This window comes from Lytechinus variegatus, chromosome 12, assembly GCF_018143015.1.
Source record: "Lytechinus variegatus isolate NC3 chromosome 12, Lvar_3.0, whole genome shotgun sequence".
Taxonomy (NCBI): domain Eukaryota; kingdom Metazoa; phylum Echinodermata; class Echinoidea; order Temnopleuroida; family Toxopneustidae; genus Lytechinus; species Lytechinus variegatus.
In genome coordinates, this window is record NC_054751.1 from 10,364,149 (window position 1) to 10,380,326 (window position 16,178).

General features: G+C 37.5%; 1 protein-coding gene across 3 annotated transcripts in view; it reads left to right on the forward strand.

The window, feature by feature from the left end:
* LOC121424875 (nuclear pore complex protein Nup107-like) overlaps positions 1 to 16,178 on the forward strand; it is a 33,001-nt gene that overhangs the window by 13,290 nt on the left and 3,533 nt on the right. For all 3 annotated transcript variants that reach the window (XM_041620717.1, XM_041620719.1, XM_041620718.1), the window contains exons 9-22: positions 468 to 628; positions 1,495 to 1,775; positions 3,661 to 3,806; positions 4,635 to 4,780; positions 5,488 to 5,536; positions 5,881 to 5,950; positions 6,494 to 6,651; positions 10,838 to 10,934; positions 11,477 to 11,530; positions 12,786 to 12,901; positions 13,095 to 13,197; positions 13,719 to 13,879; positions 14,716 to 14,844; positions 15,854 to 15,967. In XM_041620717.1, coding sequence (XP_041476651.1) covers positions 468 to 628; positions 1,495 to 1,775; positions 3,661 to 3,806; positions 4,635 to 4,780; positions 5,488 to 5,536; positions 5,881 to 5,950; positions 6,494 to 6,651; positions 10,838 to 10,934; positions 11,477 to 11,530; positions 12,786 to 12,901; positions 13,095 to 13,197; positions 13,719 to 13,879; positions 14,716 to 14,844; positions 15,854 to 15,967 — 1,785 coding nt within the window. The remainder of the gene's footprint in view (positions 1 to 467; positions 629 to 1,494; positions 1,776 to 3,660; positions 3,807 to 4,634; positions 4,781 to 5,487; positions 5,537 to 5,880; positions 5,951 to 6,493; positions 6,652 to 10,837; positions 10,935 to 11,476; positions 11,531 to 12,785; positions 12,902 to 13,094; positions 13,198 to 13,718; positions 13,880 to 14,715; positions 14,845 to 15,853; positions 15,968 to 16,178) is intronic.

The following is a 16,178-nucleotide window of genomic DNA, read 5'->3' on the forward strand; positions in this document are numbered from 1 at the left end:
CTCGCAGCAATCAACCTTACCCCCCCTCCACCTTGCCTGATTCAGTGCATCCTACATTCTCAAGCCAACGCTCCTACTCTCCTCCTCTACTTGCCTCTTCCATGTCTTCTTTGGCTGTCCCCTGCAAGAACTAATCATTGTGAGCTTTCAAATTGTTTTCAAGTTATCACCTCAGATTTTTTCAAAAAAGAATTCTGCACAGGATTGCTCGCCAAATGCTCTCAGATTCAAAATTTAACAAAAACGTTTTGGCTTAGCATTTGCTTCTAGGCCCATACGTTATTTCAGTGTACGGTGCATGAATTACTGTTCAGTTTGGTAAATTTTGTGAATTTATGATTCCAATTCCTCTTAGTATAAAACTAGTTTTTAGCCAACTTTCACAATCACTTTGAGATTATATGTTGTTGAATTATCTGTTTAATCTTATTCTAATATGTCTATGTTTTTCTCACAATGGCACGTAGACTGAGCATCTCAGCGAAAGAGAAATTGTAGACTCTTTGTTTGAGAGGGACGCCATTGTCAGACAGCATCAGATTGTGGTAGATTGGTTGGAAAGCATAGCAGCAGATCAGTCTGCATTCTCATACAACAAAGTACAGTTCTATTCACATTCAGTGTGCTGGTAAGGATTTTTATAAACTATTAAGTTTTTCACATTAATTATGGATGTGTGAGATGAAATAAATAATGAGTAAATTTGCAGGCCATTGACTCAAGGTCGAAAAAACTTGGATAAAAATCAATATTTTTTTGTACTTTCAAAAGTAAATGGTAATCATTTTGTAATTGTTTATTCCTTGAAGCTTGTACATGTATATAACATATACATATAATAATTATACTTGCTTATATAGCGCTTAATACTTACTTTGTCAGAAGTCTCTAAGCGCTCTACAGTATATGCAGCATAATTATCCTGGCTTTAGCAGTGCAGCTGTTACGCATGCTGCGTTTCAAGGAATAAATTCCTGCCAGGTACCCATTTACCTCACCTGGGTTGAGTGCAGCATTGTGGATCAATTTCTTGCTGAAGGAAATTACGCCATGGTTGGGATTCGAACCCACGACCCTCTGTTTCAGAGTCCGGAGACTAATCCACTGGGCCACAACGCTTCATATACATAACTATACATATACATAACTATATGTCAAGTTTATGTTTCAAATGTATGTGTTTTCAAATGAAAATTAGATCAAATTCATCACCTTAAAATTCAATATTTTTAGGGCAATCCACTTTTCTGTGTTATGACACAATGGGGAAAAGTAAGAGGGGTACCGAAAATTACAAAGACTATGTGAGGGGCATTATTGAGTTAATCAACACGGCATCCATTCAAAGAGTAAATTTATTTTTTTTTTAATAGAAGATGTTTGATATTTCACTGTTAGAAATTCAACACCTGTGCTATATCTGCATATTATGCATGCAAAATTGCCAGAGACTTTCCACTTGTTATCTTATTATGAGTTACGTCTATTTTGCAGGGAAAATACCCTCCATGAATTGCAGCAGAGGGCAGTCTCCGGATCGGCAACGAGAGAGTCGATGGTGACCTCACTTGACCCTGATGCCCCTGTCCGAGAGAACAAACCATTGGCTGACCTTGACAAGGAAGATGAGATCAAGCTGCTACTCAATGTCTTTGCCAACATCCGGGCTGGAAGGTTGGAGGAGGCCCAAAGGCTGTGCAAAGAATCTGGTCAAGCTTGGAGGGCGGCGTCACTAGAGGGGTGGAGGTTATATCATGATCGCAATATGAACTCAGGTTTGTGGGTTTGCTGAATTTCGATGGTGTAGGCAGAAAGATATTATTCATTATTTTCATCATGATGATTTCCATTTCCATTATGATTATCATCATCAACATCATACTTGCCAACTGTCCCGTTTTTATCGGAATTGTCCCGTTTTTTAAATTTTTTAGAGCAGAAAAATCAGAATGTTCCGATTTTTGAGCCTAGACAAAAAAAAAATCAATAAAGAAAACAAGAGAAAAAAGTGTTTGCGCGTGTTCAATATTACGAAATGTACAGTATTGTCTATGACTTCCGGGTTTGAGCTATCGATACACGTAATGTTCAGTCCCACCAACAAAACTGACCGATGGTACATGTACGGTCATGTGTACGGTATGTCAAGTTTCGATCGCTCTCCCAAGTCGATTTTCCGCTGTGTGACCGGTACACATGCGACTGACTAGACCACGAAAACGTGGTTCGTTTGCATGCGATGCGGAGTGCCCATGTACTTGTGCACAACGCATGTATGCACAGCACCGATCTCTATATGTGGGACATGTATTAACGCTTGCTGAGCTGTGCACGGCCTGTGACGATCGTGGATTTAACGGGATTATTTCGCAAAACTAGAGAGGATTTGATCAAAATGAGTGGAAAACGGTTGCAGAAATTTCAAGGGGAGTACAAACAACGATTTCATTTCATAAAGCCAAGCACGAAAGGCGTTGAATTTGCATTTTGCATGTGTTGCCGGTAGGACATAAAATCTCAAGTGGAGGAGTTAATGATACCACGCCAAGAAGAAAAAACACATCGACAATGAAAAGTCGAATCTGGATGCGACTCGCATGTCCAAAATATCTTCCTTTATGCCCAAAGAGGATACCTCTGTCATTGGAGCCGAGGTAAGATTTACTGATTTTTTGGTGGAACATAACATTGCAATTGATGTTTCTGACCATGCTGGTGATTTGTTTCCCGACTCAAAAAATACTAAGGGTTGCAGTGCTGCTCGGACAAAAACAAGTAACATCCTTTGTACCCTAGCGGACAGCGATGCGAAAGCTTTGGTCAGTAAAGTCAAGCATCAGCCTTACAGTATCGCTACAGATGGCAGTACCGATCAAGGAGCCGTGAAACTGTACCCAATACTCCTGAAAACTTATGACGATAATATTGGTCAGGTAGCATGTGAACTGTTGTCACTGCAACAGTGCTCTGACAGATCAACAGGGGAGAATATTTTCAAGATCATGGATACTGAACTACAGAACTGGGGCATGTGTGTAGATTGTCTATTAATATATATATTATGTGATTCTGGTATCATTTTAAGCATCTAATGGCCCTCCATAGTGCTATTTTTCTTTCAGCTTCAAGGGGGCAACGCCCCCTTGAGACCCCATTTGGGGCGCTGCCCCTGAACCAAGTCGGGAGCCTAAGCGGCCCGCTGGACCCCCGGCCAAATTTGTCCCTCTTTTTAGATTTCAAATGTTGGCAAGTATGCAACATGATCACCATGATGATAAACTTGATTATCATTACAGTTGCTATGATTAATTTCACCATCATCAGCTCACCCTCTCATCATCACTGTTACCACTACTATAATCACCACCTGTTTCATTGTCGTTATCATCATCTTCATCATCCCCATCATCCTCACCTTCACCATCATTATCATCATTATTGTCACCAACGGCATCAGAAACATCTTACTTGCTTCTGCACACTAATGTGTTTTGAAGGGTTAGGCTATACATATGCCATTATGTTGCCATTATGCTGTATCACTCTCTAAGAAATTACAAAAAATAACTGTGTATTCTATTTTATGGGCACCCCAATATCCTTTATTTCCACCAGGTAGAATTGGAAATAAAAAAATTCCCAAATGGCCTTTTCTTTCAGTTGAAAACTCTGGTGAACTTGCCCCAATAGAAGGCAACACATACCGGGACATCTGGAAGAATGTGTGCTGGAGAATGGCGGAGGATGAGAGGTTCCACCTGTATGAGAGGGCCATCTATGCCGTCCTTAGTGGAAACCTGAGAGAGGTATGATGGCTCACTTTGTAATGTCTCTGCAGATGGCACTTGCATATTGTTTAAGTTCCGGGTCAAGGCATGTGATCTATTGTGTCACCCCCCCTGCACCCCCTCCCCTTGAATAGCGAGACATCACAGATGGTAGTTGAAAACATTAGATGTTACATCCTAGAATTTCAGGTATTTCCAGGGTATGATCTATTTTGTCATTACCCCCCACCCCCCCCCCTCCCCCAATGTCACCTAGCAGAGTGAAGAATTACTGACATTTGTGTCAGATGGGAGTTGGAATAAAAAATTTGCAGCAGGAAACTTTCAAAGTGTCAGCAAAATTTGTATACTGAACTGATTGATGTTTGTATGATGTTTGAAAACTTGAGGTTACAGTCCATTAAAATGGATATGTATTATTTGGTTGGTTTGTGGAAGAATAAAGCAACATTTATGTACATACAATGATAACAAAAGCAAGAAAAAAATTCAAATTAAATGCCTTAAATGTTATTTTACTGCAACTGTTGCATTGCCATCTTTTCGTCTACCTTGAATTATTTGCTTCTATTTTGCGGGCTAGTATATTGAAGATAAATGTCAGTTGTAACGATGCAACATGTGCTTAACTTTGTGGGCAATCTTCAGTGTGATCACCTTTTTGCTTAGATTTCGTTATTTGAAAGAGTAACATTTGTGATAATAATTTTCCAGATGATATGGTGACAATTAACTTATATTTGCAAGACTTTAGTCATGATATAATTTTTTCCGGAACTACATTCCTTTAGTTTTAATAGATAAAATGAAAAAAGTCTTTTTAATACCATTCCCACTCACTTTCAGCTGCTACCAGCTTGTAACCTTTGGGAGGACTGTCTTTGGGCGTACTTCAAGGTTCTAGTCGACCAGGAAGTGGAGAGAGAGATCCGGGACCAACTGAGATCAGACAGGGCACTTCAACCTCTGCCTCAGGGCTATTATACAAAAGAGTAAGTAAAAAATACATTGAGTATTGAACCCCCCCTGCATGATGTTTACAGTTGCCACAGTCACCTTACATTGAGACATGCCATCTTGTCTCTTCGTTTTTAAGTGATTTTTGAAGTCTCATGTATTTTGGGGTAATAATAATAATAGCTGTATTTATAAAGTGCTTTTTGTCTGAGGATACAAAGCGCTGCTATTATTACCCTGGCTTTAGCTCGAGCTACCATCACCGGCGCTCAGTGCATGCAAGGAATTAATCCTACCGGGGGTACCCATTCACCTCACCTGGGTCGAGTGCAGCACAGTGCGGATAAATTTCTTGCTGAAGGAAAACACGCCATGGTTAGGATTCAAACCCACGACCCTCTGTTTGAAAGGTGAGAGTCTGAACCACTAGACCACGATGCGCCCGGGTACCAGTAACCAAGTTTATAAGAAATTGGACAAGGGGTCTGGGGTTCATAGCTTATTTCGTAATCTTATGTTTTCTATTTAAAAAAACCCCTCTCTTTCATTTCTCACTGTAGTTCTTTTTATTCTATCAAATTCAACATTTCTGAGAACTGTTTGGTGAACCATACACTCCTACCTCAGAAGTGAAAAAATGGTGGTGATACAGTCAGATATAACAATAAAACCAATGATTTGACTTTATTGTAAGTAGCATATTTGCATGTAAATTGATTCATCTTTAATTGTATTGTTGCAGCCTCACACCGCCCAAGATTTTCCAAGAACTTCATGCACATCCAAATCAAGTAAGTAATTTCTCTGTTTATGTATTTATGATTGTCTGTGTATATCATGATTATTAACTTTCAAATGTTAGACATGAGTGTTTTGAAAATACTTGAATATAAATATGCATGTATGTTCAGTGACACAACAGTTGTAGGGTTAGGGTTGCAATAGGGTTTTATGATAGTTTTAGAATAGCGTATAGTGTTTAATCCAGGGCTGAAGGGGGACATTTTTATTAGTGTGTAATTTAGAATGGAGCAATTGTTACGAGAGCAAATGTCATAGAACTGTTTATGTACTTGGTTGCAAATATAAGTATGCTTTCTAATTTGTTTTTCTTGTATTTTCTGAAATTTTCTAGAAAGTGGAATCTCAGGCCAAGGAGAAGCTTCACCTTATTCAGAAGTACATCATACTGGGTGATATTGACAGTGAGTATTTATTGCTATTTGTAAATATATTTTTACATTATATTTTGCCTAAAGGAACTGTACGAATCATTGTTGGATGGTATAGCTAGGCAGGCACGTACACCTCGGGGTAACATTGAAAAATGTTACTTCTGCGAGCCTTAGCCCATTGGTGACATTTTCCCTACAAATTTTAAACTTGAAATTGTTTTGTTCGTAAAAAATATATTGGTGCAGAGATGATGATGATGATGATGATGATGATGAAGATGCTGGTGGAGATGATGATGATGATTTTGTTGAAGATGGTGATGAAGATGGTGGTGATGTTGATGAAGACAAGGACAATGATTTTGCCACTGTCAACAATACTGAGCTCTGCTAAATATTATTTTTGTTCAACTGTCTCAAGATGTTTCATTTGGTTGGGCAGGGGAGGGAAAAGTGAGGAGGAAAGGGGGTGATGGAAACTCAGTTGCCATGGTAATAGCCGTATGAATCACTTTATGTGATATTTCTTGTTTCTGTCTCACAATCGACAATTGTTAATTGTTTTTATTCCAGCCCTCCTTGAAGAAATGAGTGAATGGTTAAGAGAGATTAACCCTCGTCCTTCTCATCATCTGGTCCGTTTCATGGCTCATCTAGCTTTAACCTTGCGATCTTTAGGACTGTCAACTAGAGATGAGATATGTATCTCTGTCATTGAGGCCTATGTCAAGGTATGCAGTCCTTGCATCTGGGAATATTGTTTTTTTTTTCACTTCTCTCTCTCCAATTTCTCTTTCCCCTCTTAGTTTCATCCACTTTTACTCCCTACTCTTCCTCTGCTTCCTTTTCTTCCTCCTCATCTCCATTCCTACCTCTCATCTTTGTTGAACTTTGGCTTCTCTCCCTATACTTCTACTCTTTCCTGTCATGTTTTCATTATCATCATAATCATCAGCATCATCACCATCAATGTCATCTTCATCATCAACATCATTACTAGCACCAACATCATCATCACCACCATCATCATCGTCCCCATAATTGTCATCATCTTCATCAAAAACATCATCATCATCAACTTGATCATCAACATCTTCACCATCATCAACTTGATCATCATCACCATCAACATCATCATCCTTATCATCATCAGCATCTTCATCATCTCCATCTTCAAAATCATCATCACCATCATCATCATCGTCGTCATCATCATGAACATCATCATTGTCATCATCAACATCATCATAATCATCATCAGCAGCAGCAGCATCTTTTTCATTACAATCCTGTAATTGTTTTCCCCTGTCCTTCCTCTGCTTCCTCAACCTGTTCCTCTTCCATACCTTTGTCCATTCCTCCCTTTCCTTCTCTTCCTCTCTCTCTCCTTTTATTCTTCTCCCATTACTCATCCTTTTATGTGTATTCTCTTCTACTTTGTAAAGAGGAAACATGTTGATAAAAGCCGGATAATAAGCTTGTTGATAATATTACAAATCAAAACAACAGCAACACATTCTCCTCTTCTTCCTTTTCTTATTCTTTTCCCTCTTGTAATGACCATTTTCCTCATCCCTCCCCCACCATCCTCTCCACATCCTGTTTTTGTTTCTCCATATCCCTGTCTTGGGTCATTCCATCTGGATTCACCCATTGGTTGCACCTGACCGTCTCAGAATTCATTGTAAATTGGTACACATAAAATTCACCATGGCCCACGCACAAAACAAAAAAAATTAATCAAATCGGTCCGTCGGTTCTCGCGCTACAGCCCGTCCTTTTCTCCTTGTTTTGACAAAAATGGGCGTGACCTTCAACTTTCAATGGCCATTGCGTCGTAACGTGGAGACCAATTTTCACGAAACTGGTTCCATTTACCGGTAATAGGAAATTCAGAGAGGAATCCAAAACATGCATCAAATAATGTCATAAGGTAATGACCCTTGACCTTTACTTTGACCTTGAATTTGACCCCGGACAAATAATTTTTTTACTTGATTTTCATGTATGTTGATTATTTGTATGATATTGACAAAATATGTTAAAACCAATGATGATATTTTATTTCTTCACCTTTAAAAACTCAAAGAAACCATGAAATTTCACTCTAATCCCACATACTGATATTCATGTTAGTAAAGTGTTCAAAAGTTACATGATTTCTTCTAATCTAAGTCACAGTATGCAAACACATGAAAATAAATTAAGCTCATCAGTTCAGAAATAAAACATTAAACATTTATGCTCATGAATAGGTATCTGTTTAGGCATTTTTATGTTCAGCAATATATATCATATATATATATATATATATATTATGGGAGCCTTAAATAAGCATATACTCAACAATTTGATGATAAAAGTAAACACTTTACTAACAAGAATATATATATATATATGATATATATTGCTGAACATAAAAATGCCTAAACAGATACCTATTCATGAGCATAAATGTTTAATGTTTTATTTCTGAACTGATGAGCTTAATTTCTTATCATGTGTTTGCATACTGTGACTTAAAGTTTGGAAGAAATCATGTAACTGGTGAACATTTACTAACATGAATATCAGTATGTGGGACTAGAGTGAAATTTCATGATATCTTAGGAAGAGTTTTTAAAGGTGAAGAAATAAAATATCATCATTGGTTTTAACATATTTTGTCAATATCATATAAATAATTAACATAATTAAATTATTTGTCCGGGGTCAAAGTAAAGGTCAAGGGTCACGACCTTATAAATCCCTCCAATACATTATTTGATGCATGTTTTGGATTCCTCTCTGAATTTCCTATTAAATGTTACCAGTTTCGTGAAAATCGGTCAACACGTTACGACGCAATGGCCATTGAAAGTTGAAGGTCACGCCCATTTTTGTCAAAACATGGAGAAAAGGACGGGCTGTAGCGCGAGAACCGATGGAAGGATTTGACTAATTTTTTTTGTTTTGTGCGTGGGCCATGGTGAATTTTATGTATACCAATTTACAACGAATTCCGAAAGGGTCGGGTGCAAAATTGCACTTTCATTGGGTGAATTGGCATGGAATGACCCTCTTCTTCCCTCCTTCCCCTTCTCCATCTTTAACCCAGTTCTGTGTGTGTGTTTCCTATCCTCTTGCCTGCTTCTTCCCAAAAATTTTATATCAGACATCTCCAGCATTTTGTCACTAAGTTTTTGTCTCACTTGCATAGCAGAGAGAGACTATAGGCGCCGCTTTTCCGACGGTGGCGGCGGCATGAACATCAAATCTTAACCTAAGGTTAAGTTTTTGAAATGACATAACTTAGAAAGGATATGGACCTAGTTCATGAAACTTGGCCGTAAGGTTGAGCAAGTATTACTGAACATCCTATTAGAGTTTCATGTCACATGACCAAGGTCAAAGGTCATTTAGGGTCAATTAACTTAGACCATGTTGGGGGAATCAACATCAAAATCTTAACCTGAGGTTAAGTTTTTGAAATGTCATAACTTAGAAAATATATGGACCTAGTTCATTAAACTTGGACATAAGGTTAATCAAGTATCACCAAACATCCTGCATGAGTCTCACGTCACATGACCAAGGTCAAAGGTCATTTAGGGTCAATGAACTTTGGCCGATTTGGGGGTATCTGTCGAATTACAATCAAAACTTTAAAAGTTTTTGGATCTGATTCATGAAACTTAGACATAATAGTAATCAAGTATCACTGAACATCCTGTGCAAGTTTCAGGTCACATGATCAAGGTCAAAGGTCATTTAGGGTCAATGAACTTTGGCCGAATTGGGGGTATTTGTTGAATTACCATCATAACTTTGGAAGTATGTTGGTCTAGTTCATAAAACTTGGACATAAGAGTAATCAAGTATCACTGAACATCCTGTGCGCATTTTAGGTCACATGACCAAGGTCAAAGGTCAATGAACTTTGGCCATAATGGGGGTATCTGTTGAATTACCATCATAACTTTGCAAGTTTATTGATCTGACTTTTGAAACTTGGTCATAAGAGTGATCATGTATCACTGAATATCCTGTGCAAGTTTCAGGTCACATGATCAAGGTCAAAGGTCATGTGAGATCAATGAACTTTTGCCACATTGGGGTTATTTGTTGAATTACCATCCTATCTCTGTAAGTGTATTGGTCTAGTTCATAAAACGTGGAAATAAGAGTAACCAAGTTTCACTGAACATCTCGTGTGAGTTCTAGTAGTTTTCAAAGTAAGCACTGCTGCTATGTTGAATCGCGTGATGCAGGTGAGACGGCCAGAGGCATTCCACTTGTTATCATTTAAAGTGGGTTTACATTTCATTTTCATTTAATACTTGTTTCTCCGCGCTTTTCCCAAGCTTGACAATGATAAAGAAAATGAAAATCAATCCTAAGCCATTTCATGTAAATCACAATTCAGTCTAAATCGAATATCGTCATGATGGCCTCGGTGTGTGGGGGAGTGGGGTGGGGTGCAATGCACACTTCAAAGTGTTTTGGGCAAGGAAACAAGTTTAAAAAGGTAAAATATATCTTCAAATTAATTTTACTAGCTAAATTCCACATGTTCTTCTTGATTAAGGTCTACTTTTATTCGCATAACTATTTGTAAGTTCTGCACAAATCATTTTTCACTAACTGTTCAAAAGCAAGTGGTGCTCACTCAACCGGAAATATTTTTCGACAGTTATATGGTCATTTGCTTAAATGGATCTGTACCACTGTAAAAATGTGTAAAAATCTTCAGGATATTACAAATGTATAATTTTACAGGACTTTTTCAAAGTGTAAACTTTTTTTGATACGCACTGTATAATAAATATATGACAATAATTTGTGATAGAAAGCCCACAATTTTGTTGTCATAATCATCACTCACTTTTATATCCAATACTTCCATTGTTTTGCTTTTCTGTTATACCATAAATTCAGGATCTGATTTCCGAAGAGAAGACTGAGCTGGTTGCTATATATGTTGCACAACTTCCCCCTGATCTCCAGGTCATGTGGTACGCAAAGTTTCTGGAAGGTAAGAAAATTTCATTTTATTGATGTAAAGGCCATCATTAGTACAGGTACACGCTACTTTGCCCAAGATGAATCAAACAGAACCATAGATATCTGTTTGTAGAAGATTTTTCACTGAGAGGTATATAATGCACATTTTGCATAACATGGTCTAATAATTGCTTTGACTAAGGCAAGTATTCAACACATGGAGGGGCAACTTGAGAATTTACTGGAAGTTTATCCACAGATACTCTTACTGACATCTAGCTGCCTTGTCAGGTCTTGACACCAGGTATCATGATTTGTCATGAACCAGGACATGTTGGAAATTATAATGGTCTTTTCAGTTATTTTTTGTTATTTACCAAAAGAATGAACCTCTTCAGTTCACGGTGTTTCTGCAAACCATATCCTAATTTTAACTCTTTTTCAATTATTGTTTGTCATTATATCTAGTGTTTTATTGATTTTCCTGTTTAAGCTACTGTTTTTTCCACCACTCCCAATTTTCATCCATCTTCATAACTATTTTTCATGTATTTTGTCTCTCTTTTTTCGCAGGTATCCATGCCAAGGAACAGAGGCAGTACTGCTTACAACTAGCTGAAGATGCAGGTAGGTATATTACAAGGCGTAAAATAACCCAGGATCATAGCACACAACAGGAAAATGGCAAGCCTAGCAAACTCAAATGTCTATGATAACGCCCCAAAAGAAAATGAAACAGAGGAAATTTAGCCATAGCAATTGCCCTTGGTGTTTGAATGACAAGGCACTAAAATCATTCGGCCATATGCAATGAAGAGAATTAGTGCAATACAATAATGATGATGATGATGGTGATGATGATGATGATGATGATGATGATGATGATGATGGTGATGATGATGATGATGATGATGGTGATGATGATGATGGTGATGATGATGATGATGATGGTGATGGTGATGATGATGATGATGATGGTGATGATGGTGGTGGTGATGATGATGATGATGATGATGATGATGATGGTGATGCAGAGTTGCCAAGTAGTACTGATTTTCAGTATTTAGTACTGAAAAATGAGAATAATACTGATAGTTTCATGTAAAATATTGATTTCTTAAGTTTCAGTAGCATGTGTGGTCCTATGGTATTTTTTTAAAATACTGATTTCCTCACCGAAATACTGATTTTTCAGCTTCAAAAATACTGAAATGTTCCTTTTCTGGTTGGCAGCTCTGGTGATGATGATGATGATGGTGATGATGATGATGATGATGATGAGGATGATGATGGTGGTGGTGATGATGATGATGATGATGATGGTGGTGGTGATGATGATGATGATGATGATGATGGTGATGGTGATGATGATGATGATGATGATGATGATGATGATGATGGTGATGGTGATGATGATGGTGGTGGTAATGATGATGATGGTGGTGGTGGTGATGATGATGATGATGATGATGGTGGTGGTGATGATGATGATGGTGATGATGATGGTGGTGGTGATGATGATGATGGTGGTGGTGGTGGTGATGATGATGATGGTGATGGTGATGATGATGGTGGTGGTGATGATGATGATGGTGGTGGTGGTGGTGATGATGATGATGGTGGTGGTGGTGGTGGTGGTGGTGGTGATGATGAGGATGATGATCAACAACATTTGTATAGCGCCATCTATCTGTAAAGAACATTCAAAGGCTTCAGCTCTCCATTATGTCACATAATTATTCATGCAGTTGCTGGAATAGATGAATCTTTGGTTCAAATTTGAGGGTCTCAATGTTGTTACAATTGTGAAGTTGGATTGGTAGAGAATCCCAAAGATGAGGAGCAACTAGCGAAAAAAGCTTTTTGTGATTGTATTTGGCAGGGTTGGATGTAGCAGCGATCACCAAGAAGGTTGTAGAGACTCTGAGATTTAAAGAAGATGAGGAGCCGGGTGCAGATATCATACACACGGCGGCACTGGAAGCAGCAACATCTCAGGTGAGTGTAAAGGGTGCTTTCAAGTTTTGTGTTAAAAGTTAGTTTGTTGCTGGGGCAAGTACTAACACCATACTTAAACACTGAACTTGAGATAAGGCTAGTGCTAGACACGATGTGACCTTGTGTTGGGTTGTTGAGAAAAAGCTGTTAGGAGGAAAATGTAATGGTAATGATTTTGTTCTTGATGTTTCAGGAGGATCGCCGAAAGATTGAGGCCATAGATTGGTTAGTGTTTGATCCGTCACAGAGAGCTGAAGCCGTCAAACAATGCAATGCCATCATCAGAGCTTTCCTCGGTGAGCAGATCCCAACATAAACTTGATTCTTTGGTTTTTTTTTCCTAATTGTAAAAGTCAAACTTAAAATATGAGTGTTATAAGGATTGTTATCAGGAAGAAGCCACTGTTGATATGAAAGTGTTTTGCCTGCAGCATTGCCCTTGATATAAATCAATGATGCTTATACAAGGATTATAAAAGAAAGAGAAACTCTGCCAAAGTCAATTTATTGGTATTTGAGATATCTGTTTAATAAAAAAAAATCAACAAAGAAGAGGTTGATGCCATGTTCTTCATAAGCAGGTCTGAAAGCTGCTTCAGCTCAAGTGATTATTTAATTAGAATTTATGCAGACCTGACTATACTAACCATGTACATGTATGCCAGTAAATGATTCTCTATCAACTTTCCATGCTACATTATTCATTCATATCTCAATTTAACCTTTAAACCTGTGGTAGTCTCATGTATGCCAATGAATGATCTTCTTTCAAATATCCTAGCGTTATACATCATTAATGTTTCCATCTCACCTGCAGCCACTAAGAAGCATGATGCTGCCAGGGAAGTCTTCAAGAAGCTTCCAGAAGACTCTATTGATGTGATCCTCAGGAATTGGAGGGCCATGGCTGGATCTGTTCCACCTCCTGTGCAGGATGCTAATGCTATCAGAGAATATCTCTGCATCAAAGCCTATCTGGTGAGAGCACTGTTCTGTTAATTTCATGTGGAATACCCCCCGGTAGGGGAGAATGTATGTAATATCTTGTATAACAATTTATGATTGAATTTTTTTGAGTGCGATGTCTTGAATATTTATTATTATTGAATATTTATTATAAGTAATATAGTATTGTATTGAAGCATGTCTTGAACTGTAATACTCGTATATTTATATTATAATGATGTTTTGAATACTGATAAGTACTGATAAGTAATTGAGTATTATTATGGCATATGTGTAGTAGTTATCTCACTACTTGATTGTAATAGTCTCATTGGAACCAGTTATTTTATTCCATTTTGTAGTAGAAATTTCATATTTGATATCAGTGGTGGTTGCTTCACTTGACTGTTAGGAGAACATATATGCTTGTTGTGAAGCAACAAGAGGACTGATGGTTTGTGACCTTTCAGAGGGACCTGATAGTGAGGATCAATGCATCATATTGATTGTATCATATGTGTTATATAGTCCTTGATTTGATGGAGTGATGTATCAATGACCACAGAATTCTAGGAATTGAAGTGCAATCATTAAGAATTCAGCTTGAATTCACAAAAGCGGATTCAATTGAACCAGTAGTATAGACTATGCAGATTTGTGTACACAATTACCCTTATTTCACCTCATACACTAAGGAAAGTCCAAATGTGGATGCACGCTTTTGTCAAAGGGGGCTAAATTCATGCTTGAATGAAGTGCAATAATACAAGAAATCTGAATTGTCCATAGTTATGTACCATGTTGTGAAACCTTTGTGAATTCCAGCTTTGTGAAAAAAACCTTATTTTCAAAACGAAACTTTTGTTTAGGATGCCTTGGATGCTTACAATGATTGGTTCGCTCACTACCACAATAAGAAGCCAAGTCCTCCTTCCCTACCAGAGGATGCTAACTTTCATGACAGAGTACGCTACGAACACGAGCACAAAGAATACGAGGTTCGTCAAAATCATCTTCAGTCATTCGCATCAAGGAATTATTTAATGGGCAAATCTACCCTCACAAAAAATGATCTGAATAACAAGAAAAAAAAATCAAATAAGCAAAAATTCAAATCTGATGTAACATAAGAAAGTAATTATATTTTAAATTTTTGCATCATTTCACAATACAGTTATATGCACATCCTGGTTGGTGTGCAAATGAGGGAACGGATGATGTCACCCACTCAAATTTTTTTTAGTTTGTGTTTTATGATGTGAAATATTAAATTTTCTCCACACAAAACTTCAGTTCTATCCTGCCGTATCCAGTGCACTTAACCATTGTTGCGACCACATTGTGGTACAAAGAGTTTTATTATTGTCAAAATCTGCAAAAAAAAAAATAATAAAGTGATTGACATCAATTATGTTTTCTCATTTTCATATCACTGTTGTGGAAAAATAAGAGTAATTTCAAAATGTCATACCTTGTTTATATAACATCCAATTTTGAAGAAAATTTTTGAGTTTTCTCTTTTTATTCAAGTCAACTTTTTTGTTGGGGTGGACTTGACCTTTAAAGTCCTTTCATCTTTCAGTCGTCAAATTGACAATACAAGTATCACATTTTCATTACTATTTTGATTGATTATGAAAATCAATAAAAATAGTAAGGTCTACAGGATATAGCTTCTTAATGATGATGATAATGGTCATGATGATGGTCATGATGATGATGATGATGAAGGCAATGATGATGATGGCAAAGACGATGATGATGATGATGGTGATGGTGATGATGATAATGGTGGCGATGATGATGGTGGTGGTGGTGGTGGTGGTGGTGGTGATGATGATGAGGATGATGATGATGATGATGATGATGATGATGATGGCAATTAATATGACTTGTAAAGCACCAAGTCTACTCTGTAAAGTGCTAAAGCCCAAGGAGAATGAAAAATTAAATAGAAAAGTGACTCTTTACAATATTTTTAAAACTTTGTTTGATTGTATTTTCTAGATGGAATTAGAGAGATGGGAACAGAGTGTACTAGCACTCACCAAGGGTGTATCCGATACCATGTACAATGTGCTTCTCTTTGTGGACGGGGGATGGATGGTCGACCAGACTTTCGTAAGCATGAACCCTTTTATGGATTTTACTTCATTTTGCCAGAGGTCACAGATTGTCAATTTTTTTTTTTAATGTTTCAATTGTTTTACTATTTGAAACTTAGAATATTAACTAAAGAGCTGCCTGTATTTTCTCATTTACCATTAGTGGTAATTGATGTGATATTGGATTTATGGTAATTGTCTTCAATTTCATCTCCTTGAAGGTTCCT